This window comes from Ptychodera flava (genome assembly GCF_041260155.1).
Source record: "Ptychodera flava strain L36383 chromosome 23 unlocalized genomic scaffold, AS_Pfla_20210202 Scaffold_23__1_contigs__length_28996876_pilon, whole genome shotgun sequence".
In the NCBI taxonomy this organism is placed as follows: domain Eukaryota; kingdom Metazoa; phylum Hemichordata; class Enteropneusta; family Ptychoderidae; genus Ptychodera; species Ptychodera flava.
The window spans coordinates 3,821,107-3,838,326 of record NW_027248277.1 but is presented as its reverse complement, the minus strand read 5'-3'; the positions used below and the strand labels follow the sequence as shown (position 1 = coordinate 3,838,326).

The window sequence follows — 17,220 nt, the reverse complement described above, 5'->3', positions numbered from 1 at the left end:
CCTTCACTTGTATATTAGAATAAGTCATAGTTATTCTTTAATCTGTAATTCTCTATTCTATATTCTTTATTAGCAAATTTACAATTTTTCCTAATTATACCTATGTCTGAATTATTCATTTTAATAAATAATTAGATAAATCTTATGAATGTGTATTCAAGTTCTCTGGTGAGACTATATTTCTTAATGTCACTCTCAGAAAGTTTAAAAACTCAGCCAAAATGCATAGTTATGCCATGGACGTATCAATGGTAAGGCTAATCCTGTTAAATCCGAAACCTGAAGAGATTTCGAACCTGAATCTGAAGCCGATGAGAACTTTAGAGGTCAAGCAACTTGACCCAAAGGCCGCTCAGTGACTTTCTTCATGTACTTATTTTTATACACAACCTTCCTGCATCATAGCCAGTCAAGAAAACATAGCAATGGATATGACTTCTTCAAAACCAGCCGTTGTATATCCTCCAAGAAGTTTAACAAGCACGCTGAAAAATCGAGTGTTTACGGAAGTAAGTCCATTCAATGCAAGCGTTCGGCGGCACTGTCTGTAAATTTACAGCTCTGTTGTCATCTTTACTACTGATATAACTTGACCTCGGCCGTTCGTACAGTGAGCTAAATTTGCCATGCGATACAAATTTATGCCCCGCTTTGTAATCAGAGCCTGTTTAAGTGAAACAATGGGGTTATAAGTCGGCTGCAATGATGCTGTTCGATTTTTGCTTGGGTATGCGGGTTGGTCGGCAAACCTCATCGTCGTAAACCACGCGCCTCTTTACGGCAACAGCTCAGCGCTATTTGCGTAGGTCAGCGGAGCGGAAATTATTGCTCTGGCTAGCGAGCATGGCAAACCTGGTCTGACCATGGAGGTACATTTGGTAGCTCCATGGTCTGACCATGTAGGTAGTCTCTCTTTGTACCTCCATGGTCTGACAAACCTACCCAAACAAAACCTCGAACTTCACTACAACAGTGCAGCTATTATAAAGTGTACACTTCGATCACTGCCTTTGTGCTTTTAAGTGTTCCTTTAAGGACATTTGCAAACCTTTTGGTTTTATTAAATATTGAAGTTTGTTGTACATGACACGAGGATGGTTCCTGGCTCCCAGACGAAAAGGTCGAGTCCGGGGGTCGAGAACGCTATTGCACATCTGTATTATGTATTTGCTTCACCACCATGATGCGCATTCCAATGCAAATTAGGTCGAGCAGATTTTTCAACTCCAGCACTGTGAAGGGACAATTCCGACTAAAAAAACTCCACAACCACTGACACATAGCTGGGTGCCTCAAAGCTATCCCGCGCACTTTACCATTATATTTTGTGCGGCAGAGTGGTCTGAGGGACTGCCATCCATACCCCTAACTGCGCTGACTAAAAAAAGCCATGTTGAAACAGAATCATTTGATCTTGATTTCTGATTTTGAATAACGCCGAATTTTTGGGTGGTTAAATTAATTGTTGGGTGATTTTGAGAAAATTTTAAAATATACGTACGGAAAAAATCCACCTCCAGATAGAATGTACAAACACTTTCGAGAAACTGAGAGAGGCATAACACGTCTGCATCATATGAATGAACAATAGGAATTTCAGATGGCTATTAAAATGAAACTCATTACCATGACTACGGAAGTTAGCTTCCGGTCAGTAGTGGTCACGTGGCAGCCCTATACACCACTCAAAATAGCCACAAAATGTACTGATGCAGTAAACAGGGCAGCTCGGGGCATGATACTTGAAAACTCCTCTTTGAATGCTTCAATCTGACCATGGCCATTATTTTAAAATATTTCCACAGAATTAATCATTAAGTCATGCGTGACATTGTACGAGGGTACCAGTAAATTTGAGGCCCTGTACATGTCTACCGACTGTCTAATCTTTGGTTGTTAACCATCACAGTCAATATGTGAATTTCTTGAAACTTTTTTGACGTCATCCCAATGACAATACAGATAATATATAAAGCTTTCTGAAATCAAAGAGTAGAGAATTGTTTTGATACAACTTCAAACTTGCATTTGACAATGATGTGTACATTTATACCACAACTATTCTCTTTAAATCAACCATCCAATCTTATCTACTGTCGTTTTTCTTTAGTGTAAAGATTTACTGGAGAAGTTTGCTTGCAAAGTCTTTGTCATTGTCTCTGAAGATGGGCTGTCATCTCAGTATATTGGAAGTCAAGACTTTGTCAGAGAATTTGTCACAACCGGACTGAAAGTAAAACCATGTGATGTGAATGTCGGACTGTGTCCTACAGCTACTTTTAAAAGTAACGGTACACATACGATAGTTGAACCGTCGACGGATACTTATAACAGGGACAATAGAAATCGTGACATTTTTATAAAGAATGAAGGTGTACTTTTGAAGTTTAATTCCTTCACCAACATCACAAGGGAAACTATTGATTCGCAGAATGATGTCAATATGGCTGACAATAACAGCCAATCAGCAGACAGTGTTATGGTGGAAGAAGGTATCAATATCAATCGACAACAATCAAACATGGATACACAAGTAGCTAAATGGAATGATGGCACAGAAGATATAAATGGATCAGACAATGACAGGAAAACTTGTGATCCAGATACTAACCAAACCTATACAGAAATTGGATCATGTGAAGAAACTCTGCAAAACAAGATGGAGTTGGAAGGGGCAGAGTTTTGGGAAAGTTGAAAGTGAGGAGAGCTGTCAACAAAATAGTCCTATAGGTTAGTTTATTTATCATTTCCATCTTCATGGAATTTCGTGCACATCGCAATTTGCACAGCGGAAAGCCACAGCTTGGAGCCAAGCAAAGTATTTTATTGAGTTAATTGGCATCTTTTCAGGTTTTGTGTGAAATGATGGAAATTACAATACTTTTTTCAATCAAACCACTAATAACAGCAGTGTTCATCTTTATTTGGCAATCGTTATATCAACTCACAATGAGATATGCAGAGGTTTGCACCTCACTCTAAGTATCTTAAGCTCGTCATCTTATATGGAACAATGTGCAGCAGTTTTGAAGAATATAGCTATCATAATTATTTACTTCTACTTAAAAAGTCTTAGGGTAAAGCTATTGTTATAAGGCCATTGGTTATTTAGTAGATATTTATTAATGTCAATATAATTCTGGATATTGCTGATTGGTAGATTGTAATTATTCACTGCTACTTAAAAAGTCTTAGTGAAAGCTATTTGTATAAGGCCATTGGTTATTTAGTAGATATTATTATATACCTACATTATTCACATGCCTGTGTAAAGCTATGGGAGAAAGCGCCCTCAGATCCGTGCATTTTTTTTACGTATCATGCCCCGGCCCGGTGCCCAAATATGGGCAATCGCGTGCATTTAACTATCTCAATTCTGGTTACTACGCGCGTTGCTATCCGCAAACGTTCCATTCGTACACAAAGCCAGCGCAAGATTTGGAAAACGTCTGCTCGCTCAGATCGTAATTGCGCATGGCGACAGTGGAGCCGCGCAGGTGACATCGGCTTTTATTTCTAAATTCTAGTGAAATCCTGTGTATACTAAGTGCGTGCCTGTTCAGTATAAATTACAAGAAATTGACATCACGCTTTTGTCCTTCTTACACCTCGATTTCAGCCTGGATCTCTGTTGGTCACGTAATAGTACGGATGTTGCTTTGCGCGTTCTAGCATTCTGCAGGTAAACAAATGACGTCATTATGTATGTCAATCCGCGACGGGAAGCGGCCATCGTGTTTATAAAAAGCAGACACAAATGGCGATAAATATTTGATATCGCACGCATTTTTATCTCCTAAACAATGTTGAATATTATGTAAACTACATATTTATCATTCCATAAGGTATATGATAAAACCTTAACGGCCCTGATACGGGTTTTGCGGCCCAAGGTCGTATGGCGAAAGGGCCCGAGCGTGCGAGGGCCTGTACGCCATACGACTGAGGTCCTCAAAACCCGTATCAGGGCCGTAAAGATTAATACATTGGGATGAACTACTTTAATAATACTGGAATTGACAAATACAAAACTGTCATTTTGCTATGAGTAGACGGCATATTTTCAGACCAGTTGTGCATTAACCATTCATTCTCTGTGATTTTCTCTCAGCTGCTCTTCAGAATGGTGGCGAGAATGAAAGCTGCTCTCCCGATGCATCAACGTCAAACTTAGAATCTAGTTACCATGGAAACAGAGACACAGGAAATGATGAAACGAGTGATGACGACAACTCCATAAGTGATGACACTAATCAATGAATACTTTGGCCACAAGTTGCAATGTGTCCTCAGTCAGTGGAATTGAAAAACCTATGCGTGTGAGAAAGAAATATGGGCGCGCCAAAAAGCCGCCCATGACAGACAAAGAGTTAGAAACCCACAAAGAAGAATACGAAAAGCCATGATTGGTGATAAATCTTATTATTGTGAGAAATGTGGTAAGGGTTATAAAGCAGAGGAAGGATTGAGTTTACATATGTCATTGGGCATTTGTGCCAGACAGAAATGTAAGTATTGTGGAATAGACTTTCTACTGAAGATTGGCAAAATCACATGGTTGATTCACATGCAGAACAGATACCAGTGTTTCCATGCAGGTATTGTGATCGAATATTCATAAGTTGCTCATCAAGATCTAGTCACAAATTCCTTAAACACTCAATGGTGTATTTGAATGTGACGTGTGCAAGCATGTCTTTTCCAATCGCATTGCGTTAAATAATCACAAAAACACCCACATGGAAAGAAAGTTCAAGTGTAGATATTGTGACCTCAGGTTTACAAAACAAGGGATCAAATCAAATCATGAAAAGCATTCACACAGTAAAGTTTCAGCTGTCTGTACAGAGTGTGGCGAAACGTTTGATACACGAACACATATGTCAAACCATTTGAAGATTGTTCACTCAGAGCACAAATTTAGATGTTCCTATTGCGACAAGAAATTTTATAGTAAGACAGATTTGAAAACCCATTTAGAAAGTCATGGCGAACTTTCCAGGGAATACATTTGCAAGATATGCAAGAAAGTTTTCTATGTCAGATCTGAATATCGCAATCATTGTATGAGGGACTGCACTAAGCCTGAATATCTTTGTGATATTTGTGGACGCCGGTTTAAGAGGAGTACTAATTTACGATTGCATGCCTTAACTCATAGTGAACCAACACTCAAATGCGATCTTTGCCCACGTGTCTTTAGGCTAAAAACTACACTAACTGTACATGTTAAGTCTGTACATAGTGATGAAAAACCCTGGCAATGTGATGTGTGTGGATATCGATGTAAACTGAAAAAGAATCTTTTTAAACACACAAGAATACACAGCAGGTAGACCAAGGATTGTTTTTAGCCTGCTCACACTCAATAAGACTAAAATGTTCAGTTGTCATTGAAAACAATTTATTTGAAATTCTGAATTGCTCCCATCTCTATTTTAACCCTAAAGGAATAAATAAAATTTTTCAATTTTGAAAAAGAAAAGCTGTGAACATGTTTCTTGCTGCGAGATCTTTATAATGATGAGCTGCAACGAGTGGTAGACTGGGAAAGGATTGTAAAGAATGAGAGTTTGAATTAAATGTCTATCCCCCAGGAGCATTCTATGTTAATTCTGTCACGTGACATTTCACTGTTGACAATTTCTAATAATCTCCTCATTATTGATGCCTTTAAGCGTGAACTGCTACAATCGTCCATTGTTTGGTGTTGAATGATATCCAATCAACACTACTGTGTGGTAAAAACTGTCTCACTGTATTGCTTTTAAGTCCCTGAAACAATCTGTTTGGAAAACGACTAAATAAATTAGAACTTTAAACCGTGCAAGTCATATTTATATCTCCTGATTGTAGGTTTCAACTTCCTTTGTCATTCCAATGTTTATGAACATGACAGCGCCATATTTGTTATGTTAGCAAAGTGTGTGTATCAAATATTTTTCTTTTGTTTAATTTGTTCTTCGTTGCAGTGTGAGTATAGGTCTGTGTACAGGAAAGTAAGCAAACAATAAATGCCACTTTAACCACTACTGCAGAGTTTACAGTTTTCTGTATAAGCAATGTCATCGTAATTTTTACACACACACCAACTTCTATTAGATAATCAGTAGTCCAGTAGTCAGATTTCTCAACAGATAATACCTATTAAATTCTATAAAACTAGGGTATGCATACAGAAAAGAGTGCAGAAAGACAGAAAACAGTGTAATTGGTAATTGGATATTAAATTTGAAAAGTATTACTCAACACTGAATGTAGGTATTTCAATACTGTGAATACTAAAATATTTCTCACACAAACTGAAGTGCGTACATTGTAGAACCATATACGTTGTTGTTTTAGTGTCCTTTGTATATTTTGTAGCCATGATTTTGTTGTGGTCTTTCTTACAGGCTTCTTGGCCTTACATACTATTCCAACCCATTATAATCAAATTTTGCAGAAGTATTTATGTACATTGATCAACAATTCTCATTCAATGGCAGGGAACATTATTTTGACAAAACATTAGGCTTGTTTTGACTGACTACATAGACTTCTAAATGTATATTGTTTCAGAAAAAGATTATATTTTAATTTCACAATGCCTTGGTCTTATCTCATTGACATTATATACATCATTTAGTGTGTCCCAAGTCTAAAGGTAAAGCTGCACCCACTCGTCCTCTAAATGCCAATTTGCATGGCGTTCAATTTTCCTTGTGTAACCTGTAATTACTTGGTGACTCTATTCTTAAGTTATTTAGTGTTTTTGTTTCGTAATGTAAGATTTCAAGTTATCTGAAATGAGATAAATATTTAAAATAAAGTATTCAATAGTTATAGAATGTGATTGCGTTGTTTCCTTTGTATTTAATTATGTCATGTACATCAAACCTCAAACTAGTCCTACCAAACTTTAACTGTTTCTGAACTAAATATCTTGAAATGTTCCAGTCTCTCTGTGGAAACACCAGGGTACCTCAATTTGTATTTAGTATGTACCATAAGTACACCTGATTTCTGCTATCCAGATGTTCAGTTACAAACAAAAAGTCGGTCGCGAGCCCCCCACCGGAGACGGGATATTATAATTATTAATCGCAAACACGGACATAATTTAAGCAAACAAATTAAACCAGGTGAATGTCAAAACAATCCGCAAGAAACATACCAAAATGTGCCTCATTAAATGCGATTGTGTTTGTTTATATTTGCCTTTATTATAATTTCTCGCGCGGGGGTACCGTTAATTGTTAGGGTAAGCGAGAGTACACGGGATTTTGCGAGAGATTTTGAAAAATCGCATTTTTTATCAAAATTATGAATTGTTATCAACATATTTCTGTACCACCGTGTTCCTGAATGAGAAGAGAACGTGTGGCCACAAAACAGGTTCCCTTTACGATCTGTGCTTGGAGAACGGGGTGAAAAAAAGATCCGGGCGTAAATAGGTCAACCTGAATTCTTTTTACTATATAGTAGTAACTAGTTCAAAAAAGGATTCATATCAGAACCGTCAGAACAATACAAGAATGGCAATACAGGCATAACATGTATGATAAATACAAGAAACATACGAAAGAATCTTCAAATTCAGACAAAACTGCCAAGATGTTTGTTTTGTAAAGTTGCAGTGATTCGTTAAAGATATCAATATTACTAGTAATGTTAAATGAATTAAAGAAGTGAGAAATGCGATCAATGAACCCTCTCTTTCTAACATCGATTTTATTGGGAGGTATTTAAATTAAAGTCCCTTCTTCTGGCACCTAACAAAGGAACATTGAAACAAAAAAAGGTACACTACCCGTACGATTAAAATGTAACAAAAGACATCAACTCAGGAATACATAGTCAAAAATACCACTACGAAAATGTACATGTTGAATATTACAGAGGAAGTCATAGTCACAATTCACAACGATGGCGAGGTACCATTAATAAGTACACTTTGCCTTCTGTTGGTTAAGTAAAAATACGAAACCATTTCACTGGCAGATCCGTATGAAAACTGTAATATTGTAACTTATCCAACAAAAGAAAGCGATTTGATTTTTCAAATGCTTTGCTGAAATTAGTGTAATTTTGACTAGCTACATACACATACAATGAATATAGTTTTAGAACAAGTTATGATATTTAGGTTTGGCAATACTCTTGTGTTATCCCATGTAGGCCCTACATAAATTATTTTTTTCATTTAGCCAAAGGTAATGCCACACCCACTTAGCTACGAAAAGCCAAGTTTGACGAGATTTTTTCAGCGATCTTGTTTAACTTCTCGGAGGATGTACCAAAGCTGATTGTGAAGATATAGGATCCATTGCTATGTTTTCTAGACTGACCATACAACAGGAAGGTTTATGCATAATAAAACATGAAGGAAATCACAATGTGCCCTTTGGGTCAAGTTGCTTTAGTCGAGTAGTCTTCTGATTCTGATTCGAAATTGCTTCTAGTTTCAGATTCAACAAGATGAACATAACTATGCATTTTAGCCGACTTTTTGAAACTTTCTCAAAGTAGTATCGCGGAAAATACTCTCACAAAGAACTTGAATACAATTCATCAGATCTATTCATTTACTTATTTTTCACAATAAACTATTCTGTCAAAGGTGTGATTGGGGAAATTAGCAAATTTGCAAAATAAATCACATGAAAAACAAAATAATCCTGATGTTTATTTTGATACACTTGAAATAAAATCACAAAGAATGTGGTTGCTGACATAAAATGTTTACAAACACTCACATTTTGTTTGAGAATTAAAAAAAAAACACACACACACACGAACTTCAAGTGCGATTTGTTTTTTTTATTAAAAGCTAAGTGTAGAAAATCATTGAAATGTAAACAAATTGTTTCTAATACATTGAAGCTACGATGTTCTTCCCTACTTTCACATAAATCACTGTTCAACAGCATTTCCCATATGTGTATCTGAATGCACTGCGTATTTATCCAAAGGAAATAAAATGTACCCTTTTGTTGTATCTGGAAAATTGCCGCAATTCCTTTCTTTTATAATCTGAGAATTAAGATCAAAGACTTTAAAATATTCCAGTATGCAAGTGATGGATTTTTTATTAACAGACCATTGATAATTAACTGACCATTGATGTTGGAATAAAAATTTTGATGAATTCAGCTTGTAATCAACATCACAGTTGGCCACTGATGGCGCTCTTAAAGATATCGCTGACCTCAATGGTCTGTACTCTTAGAAATACAACACTGTAACATTCATGATTTGGTGTGATGAAACAAATATTCGCAAATAATGACGTATGTGGATTTTATTGAGTATTATTTCTGGCAGAACAGGGATGAACAAAATAAGAAATATTCAGTTGAAGAGATTGCTCTGCTGGGATAATATACATACATAAAATATATATTTCAACACCACCACTAAAACACACAGAATAATGGTACGTCCCAAAACATAACTGAGAATGAAGAGCTGATGATAATTTATTAAATTTCTATCTATATTTGTCTGAAGACTGCAGGATGCATAAAATTAGGTAACATATTATTACTTTTTCCTTGGAGTATTTAATGAACATAGAAACTTCAAGTTTGCAATGAAAGAGAATTTGTATATAAAACTCAATGTAAAATTGAAAGACCAATCACATCTGAAGTAAATTATGGTTCTCCTATTCAATTGTCTAGCATTTTGTACAGTTAAAAGACATTCGCCATACATTCGCCTTGTACAATATGGAAATTGTCAGAATTTCTAGTTATAAAATATTTATACATAATATCACAGAATAACAATAAAAGACTTAACAGCATACCTAAAACATTCTTACACAGATGGGCAGAACTAAATTTTCCTAAGCTCTGCACTGTCATTGATATTGTTAATGCGTACTATTATACTGTGCTTTTAGGTTGTGCTGTTGAAACATGTATTAACGAATTTGTATGTATTAATTAACGAATTTGTAGATTCTCCCACAGTGATCTCGTCAACTGAAATGTTATTTTCTTTATCCCTATTGTGTCGTAAATAATCCCCTATAAAATTCACATACACAAACTTCCTTATGTCTGAATGTATGTTTCATTACATTAAATCATGAATATTGTGTTTTACGTTGTGTTTTATTAAGAGCATTGACCATTGTAAATATCGGCAATATCTCTAATAGCGCCATCAGTGGCCAAGCAGGATGTTCATTTGTAGATGAATTCATTAATTCTTTGATAAGACACAATGGTTTGTTAATTAAGGACCCTTCACTTGTATATTAGAATAGTCATAGTTATTCTTTAATCTTTTAATTCTCTATTCTATATTCTTTATTAGCAAATTTACAATTTTTCCTAATTATACCTATGTCTGAATTATTCATTTTAATAAATAATTAGATAAATCTTATGAATGTGTATTCAAGTTCTCTGGTGAGACTATATTTCTTAATGTCACTCTCAGAAAGTTTAAAAACTCAGCCAAAATGCATAGTTATGCCATGGACGTATCAATGGTAAGGCTAATCCTGTTAAATCCGAAACCTGAAGAGATTTCGAACCTGAATCTGAAGCCGATGAGAACTTTAGAGGTCAAGCAACTTGACCCAAAGGCCGCTCAGCGACTTTCTTCATGTACTTGTTTTTATACACAACCTTCCTGCATCATAGCCAGTCAAGAAAACATAGTAATGGATATGACTTCTTCAAAACCAGCCGTTGTATATCCTCCAAGAAGTTTAACAAGCACGCTGAAAAATCGAGTGTTTACGGAAGTAAGTCCATTCAATGCAAGCGTTCGGCGGCACTGTCTGTAAATTTACACTACAGCTCTGTTGTCATCTTTACTACCGGTACTGATATAACTTGACCTCGGCCGTTCGTACAGTGAGCTAAATTTGCCATGCGATACAAATTTATGCCCCGCTTGGTAATCAGAGCCTGTTAAAGTGAAACAATGGGGTTATAAGTCGGCTGCAATGATGCTGTTCGATTTTTGCCTGGGTATACGGGTTGGTCGGCAAACCTGGTCTGACCATGGAGCTACATTTGGTAGCTACATCTGGTAGCATTTGGGTAGCTCCATGGTCTGACAAACCATGGATGTAAAAAATAGATCTATTTTTTACATCCATGGACAAACCTACCCAAACAAAACCTCGAACACGGCCCCCACCACATGTGGTGGGGGCCGTGTAACGCCCGGAACACACAGCACGGTACTCAGGGCTATACAACAGTGCAGCTATTATAAAGTGCACAGTTCGATCACTGCCCTTGTGTTATTAAGTGTTCTTTTAAGGACATTTGCAAACCTTTTGGTTTTATTAAATATTTAAGTTTGTTGTACATAACATGATGAGGATGGTTCCTGGCTCCCCGACGAAAAGGACTCCGGGGTCGAGTACGCTATCGCATATCTGTATAATGTGCCTATTTGTTTCGCCACCATGATGCGCATTCCAATGCAAATTAGGTCGAGCAGATTTTTCAACTCCAGCACTGTGAAGGGGCAATTCTAAAAACTCCACAACCACTGACACATAGCTTGGTGACACAGAGCTATCCCGCGCACTGTACCATTATATTTTGGGCGGCAGAGTGGTCTGAGGGACTGCCATCCATACCCCTGCGGTGACTTAGAAAAGCCATGTTGAAACAGAATCATTTGATCATGATTTCTGATTTCGAATAACGCCGAATATTTGGGTGGTTAAATTAATTGTTGGGTGATTTTGAGAAAAGTTTAAAATATATATACGGAAAAAATCCACCTCCAGATATAAGATAAGATTCATTACCCATACGTTGTTGAACTTAGGCTTCATTGAACTTGTCTCAGTACAAACACTTTTGAGAAACTTAGAGAAGCATAACACGTCTGCATCATATGAATGATCGATAGGAATTTCAAATGACTATTAAAATGAAACTCATTACCATGACTACGGAAGTTAGCTTCCGGTCAGGAGTGGTCACGTGGCAGCCCTACACACCCCTCAATAGCCCCAAAATGTAATGATGCAGTAAACAGGGCAGCTCGGGGCATGATACTTGAAAACTCCTCTTTGAATGCTTCAATCTGACCATGGCCATTATTTTAAAACATTTCAACAGAATTAATCATTAAGCCATGCGTGACATTGTACATAGGGTACCAGTAAGTTTGAGGCCCTGTACATCTCAGTATATCAATGTCTACCGACTGTCTAATCTTTGGTTGTTCAACCATCACAGTCAATATGTGAATTTCTTGAAACTTTCTAGACGTCATCCCAATGACAATGCAGATAATATATAAAGCTTTCTGAAATCAAGGAGTAGAGAATTGCTTTGATACAACTTCAAACTTGCATGTGACAATGATGTGTACATTTATACCACAACTATTCTCTTTAAATCAACCATCCAATCTTATCTACTGTCGTTTTTCTTTAGTGTAAAGATTTACTGGAGAAGTTTGCTTGCAAAGTCTTTGTCATTGTCTCTGAAGATGGGCTGTCATCTCAGTATATTGGAAGTCAAGACTTTGTCAGAGAATTTGTCACAACCGGACTGAAAGTAAAACCATGTGATGTGAATGTCGGACTGTGTCCTACAGCTACTTTTAAAAGTAGTGGTACACATACGATAGTTGAACCGTCGACGGATACTTATAACAGGGACAATAGAAATCGTGACATTTTTACAAAGAATGAAGGTGTACTGTTGAAGCAGAATTCCTACACCAATATCACAAGGGAAACTATTGATTTGCAGAATGATGTCAATATGGCTGACAATTATAGCCAATCAGGAGACAGTGTCATGGTGGAAGAAGATATAAATGTCAATCGACAACAATCAAACATAGATACACAAGTAGCTAAATGGAATGATGGCATAGGAGATATAAATGGATCAGACAATGACAGGAAAACTTGTGATCCAGATACTAACCAAACCTATACAGAAATTGGATCATGTGAAGAAACTCTGCAAAACCAGATGGAGTTGGAAGGGGCAGAGTTTTGGGGAAAGTTGAAAAGTCAGGAGAGCTGTCAACAAAATAGTCCTATAGGTTAGTTTATTTATCATTTCCATCCATCATGGAATTTCGTGCACATCGCAATTGCACAGCTGAAAACCACAGCTTGCGGCCAAGCAAAGTGTTTTATTGAGTTAATTGCATCTTTTCAGGTCTCATGTGTGAAATGATGGAAATTACAATACTTTTTTCAATCAAACCACTTAAACAGCAGTGTTCATTTTATTGGACAAATGTTATATCAACTCACAATGAGATATGCAGAGGTTTGCACAACACTATAACAATCTTGAGCTCATCATCTTATATGGAACAATGTGCAGCAGCTTGGAAGGATATACCGGTAGCTATCAGTAGATCGTAATTATAACTATCGGTAGATTGTAATTATTCATTGCTACTTAAAGAGTCTTAGTGTAAAGCTATTATTAAGGCCATTGGTTATTCAGTAGATATTTTATTAATGTCATCTGGATATAGCTGATTGGCAGATTGTAATTATTCATTGCTACTTTGAAAGTCTTAGTGTAAAGCTATTGTTATAAGGCCATTGGTTATTTAGTAAATATTTATTAATGTCAATATAATTTTGGATATAGCTGATTGGCAGATTGTAATTATTCACTGCTACTTAAAAAGTCTTAGTGTAAAGCTATTGTTAAGGCCATTGGTTATTTAGTAGATATTTATTAATGTCAATATAATTCTGGATATGCTTATTGGCAGATTGTAATTATTCACTGCTACTTAAAATGTCTTAGGCTAAGGTTATGGTGTAGATAGTTGTCTATTTTCAAGAGATTTATTAATGTCAAGATTATTCTGCCAATCAATAAGCTGAAAGCCTTTGAGATGCTGCACATTGATATTGCAAGGCATAAACAAATTATTAATGCCTTGAATCCTTTTGTTTTTTCTTCATTGGTTCTGTCTGTAAACAAGGCTAAAATGATCTTCTACCAACATCTGTTATGTCCATATGCTATAATATGTCTTATCATATACCTAGATTCACGTACCCATGTAAACCTATGGGAAAAGGCGCTCTTACAGGTGTGTAATAAGTTGCCGTATCACGCCCAGGCACACTTTGCCCAAATGAGGAAGTGTGCATGGCATTTTCGAACTATTTCGTTGTCATTGCTATGCGTGTTGCTATCCACGTACATTCCATTCGAAAGCACGTCAGTGCAAGATTCGAACCGTTTCTCGGCGCTTCGCTCATAGTTTTGAAGCAAATTGTAGACAATTCGAATCTTATTCCGATCAAAATTGGTTTAAAACAAGTGCTTGATAGTCTCCTTTCAATGTTTTGCTGAGAAAGTGTATTTTAACGAGCAGGATCAACTACTCATCTGTGCTCATTTTGTAGTGACATTGGCGTTCGCATAGAACAAGCTCGTGACGCGTTCCACAACAGAACAAATGAAAACATCGTACATATTAATCCGCAAAATTGCGTGGCTCATGTTTTTTTTTAATTTACGCCCATAACTTTATTAAAATTTTATTGATAAATACTTAAACATATCACAACCGTTCAATAAGGTATATGATAAAACATTTACGGCCCAGATACGGGTTTTGCGGACCTCGGTCGTACGGCGTACGGGCCCTCGCACGCTCGGGCCCTTCCGCCGTACAACCTCGGTCCGCAAAACCAGTATTAGGGCCGTAAAGATTAATACATTGGGATGAACTACTTTAATAATACTGGAATTGACAAATACAAAACTGTCATTTTGCTATGAGTAGACGGCATATTTTCAGACCAGTTGTGCATTAACCATTCATTCTCTGTGATTTTCTCTCAGCTGCTTTTCAGAATGCTGGCGAGAATGAAAGCTGCTCTCCCGATGCATCAACGTCAAACTTAGAATCTAGTTACCATGGAAACAGAGACACAGGAAATGATGAAACGAGTGATGACGACAACTCCATAAGTGATGACACTAATCAAACGAATACTTTGGCCACAAGTTGCAATGTGTCCTCAGTGAGTGGAATTGAAAAACCTATGCGTGTGAGAAAGAAATATGGGCGCGCCAAAAAGCCGCCCATGACAGACAAAGAGTTAGAAACCCACAAAGAGAGAATACGAAAAGCCATGATTGGTGATAAATCTTATAATTGTGAGAAATGTGGTAAGGGTTATAAAACAGGGGAAGGATTGAGTTTACATCTGTCATTGGGCATTTGTGCCAGACAGAAATGTAAGTATTGCGGAATAGACTTTCTACTGAAGGATTGGCAAAATCACATGGTTGATTCTCATGCAGAACAGATACCAGTGTTTCCATGCAGGTATTGTGATCGAATATTCATGAGTCGCTCATCAAGATCAGGTCACAAATTCCTTAAACACTCAAATGGTGCATTTGAATGTGATGTGTGCAAGCATGTCTTTTCCAATCGCATTGCGTTAAATAATCATAAAAAAACCCACATTGAAAAAAAGTTCAAGTGTAGATATTGTGACCTCAGGTTTACAAAACAAGGGATCAGAAGAGGTCATGAAAAGCATTCACACAGTAAAGTTTCAGCTGTCTGTACAGAGTGTGGGAAAAAACGTTTGATACACGAACACATATGTTAAACCATTTGAAGATTGTTCACTCAGAGCACAAATTTAGTTGTTCCTATTGCGACAAGAAATTTTGTAGTAAGGCATATTTGAAAACCCATTTAGAAAGTCATGGCGAACTTTCCAGGGAATACACTTGCAAGGTATGCAAGAAAGTTTTCCATGTGAGATCTGAATATCGCAATCATTGTATGAGGGACTGTACTAAGCCTGAATATCTGTGTGATATTTGTGGACGCCAGTTTAAGAGGAGTACTAATTTACGATTGCATGCCTTAACTCATAGTGAACCAACACTCAAATGCGATCTTTGCCCACGTGCTTTTAGGCTAAAAAGTACACTAACTTCACATGTTAAGTCTGTACACAGTGATGAAAAACCCTGGCAATGTGATGTATGTGGATATCGATGTAAACTGAGGGAAAATCTATTTAAACACACCAGAATACACAGCAGGTAGACCCAGGATTGTTCGTAACCTGCTCACACTCAATTAGACGTAAAATGTTCACAGTTGTCATTGACAACAGTTGATTTGAAATTCTGAATTGCCCCACTTTTATTTTAACTCTGAAGGGAAAAATAAATTTTTCCATTTTTGAGAAAGAAAAGCTGTGAAATTTTTTCTTGCTCCGAGATCTTTATAATGATCTGCAACGAGTGGTAGACTGGGAAAGGATTGTAAAGAAATGAGAGCTTGAATTAAATGTCTATCCCCGAGGAGCATTCTATGTTAATTCTGTCACGTGACATTTCACTGTTGACAATTTCTAATAATCTCCTCATTATTGATGCCTTTAAGCGTGAACTGCTACAGTCGTCCAATGGTGCAATTGGTAGCAATTGGTAATTGGATATTAAATTTGGAAAGGTATTTCAATACTGTGAATACTAAAATATTTCTCACAGAAACTGAAGTGCCTACATTGTAGAACCATATACGTTGTTGTTTTAGTGTCCTTTGTATATTTTGTAGCCATGATTTTTGTTGAGGTCTTTCTTACAGGCTTCTTGAACCTTACATACTATTCCAACCCATTATAATCAAATTTTGCAGAAGTATTTATGTACATGGCAGGAACACTATTTTGACAAAATATTAGATTTGTTTTGACTGACTCCATAGATTTCTAAATGTATATTGTTTCAGAAAAAGTTTATATTTTAATTTCACAATATCTTGGTCTTATCTCATTGACATTATATACATCATTTACTCTAGGAAGTATCTTGGGTCATCAGATCAGACAAGTTGACAAGGTCCATCTTGACCAGTCGAAAACATGAAAATGGTATTGAAAGCCTGATGCATCCACGAGGCAATCACATGCATCTACAGATTGAATTCCTTCTCGCTGGCCAATAGCCAACAAGATAGAGTAAGGCAAGCCATTTTATTTAACCAATCAGACTAAAACAGTTTCCTTCTACACAGGTGCATTATACCACTCTGTAGCTCTTATTCAAATGCAGATTTGCAGTTGACCAGAGCCCTTGTCCTACTTGTCTGGGATAGGTCATTCTCCCAAACTCGCATGCCAGGTGCATAATGACCTCTGTGAACCTTTCGACGTACAATGGGTCACTCCATTCCATTGTGGGTATTGAAATCAAAAGTAGACGATTTATTGACAGTAAT

The 17,220-nt window shown here is 36.7% G+C and overlaps 2 protein-coding genes across 2 annotated transcripts in view; both read left to right on the top strand.

The window, feature by feature from the left end:
- Nucleotides 1–325: 325 nt before the first annotated feature.
- Nucleotides 326–6,835, top strand: LOC139123966 (uncharacterized). The gene is made up of 3 exons (XM_070690112.1): nt 326–509; nt 2,111–2,730; nt 4,112–6,835. The coding sequence occupies exons 1-2, from the start codon at nt 426–428 to the stop codon at nt 2,693–2,695; spliced, it is 669 nt and encodes a 222-aa protein (XP_070546213.1). The 5' UTR covers nt 326–425; the 3' UTR covers nt 2,696–2,730; nt 4,112–6,835.
- A 3,735-nt stretch (nt 6,836–10,570) lies between these two features.
- The window catches only part of LOC139123468 (zinc finger protein 25-like), a 28,878-nt gene continuing 22,228 nt past the window's right edge, over nt 10,571–17,220 (top strand). Inside the window, exon 1 of the mRNA XM_070689620.1 lies at nt 10,571–10,744. Coding sequence (XP_070545721.1) covers nt 10,661–10,744 — 84 coding nt within the window. The 5' untranslated portion in view covers nt 10,571–10,660. The remainder of the gene's footprint in view (nt 10,745–17,220) is intronic.

Coding starts and splice junctions, on each gene's coding strand:
- LOC139123966 (XM_070690112.1), top strand. CDS start 426: ATGGATATGACTTCTTCAAAACCAGCCGTTGTATATCCTCCAAGAAGT. Junction 510..2,110: donor AAAATCGAGTGTTTACGGAA/GTAAGTCCATTC, acceptor GTTTTTCTTTAG/TGTAAAGATTTACTGGAGAA.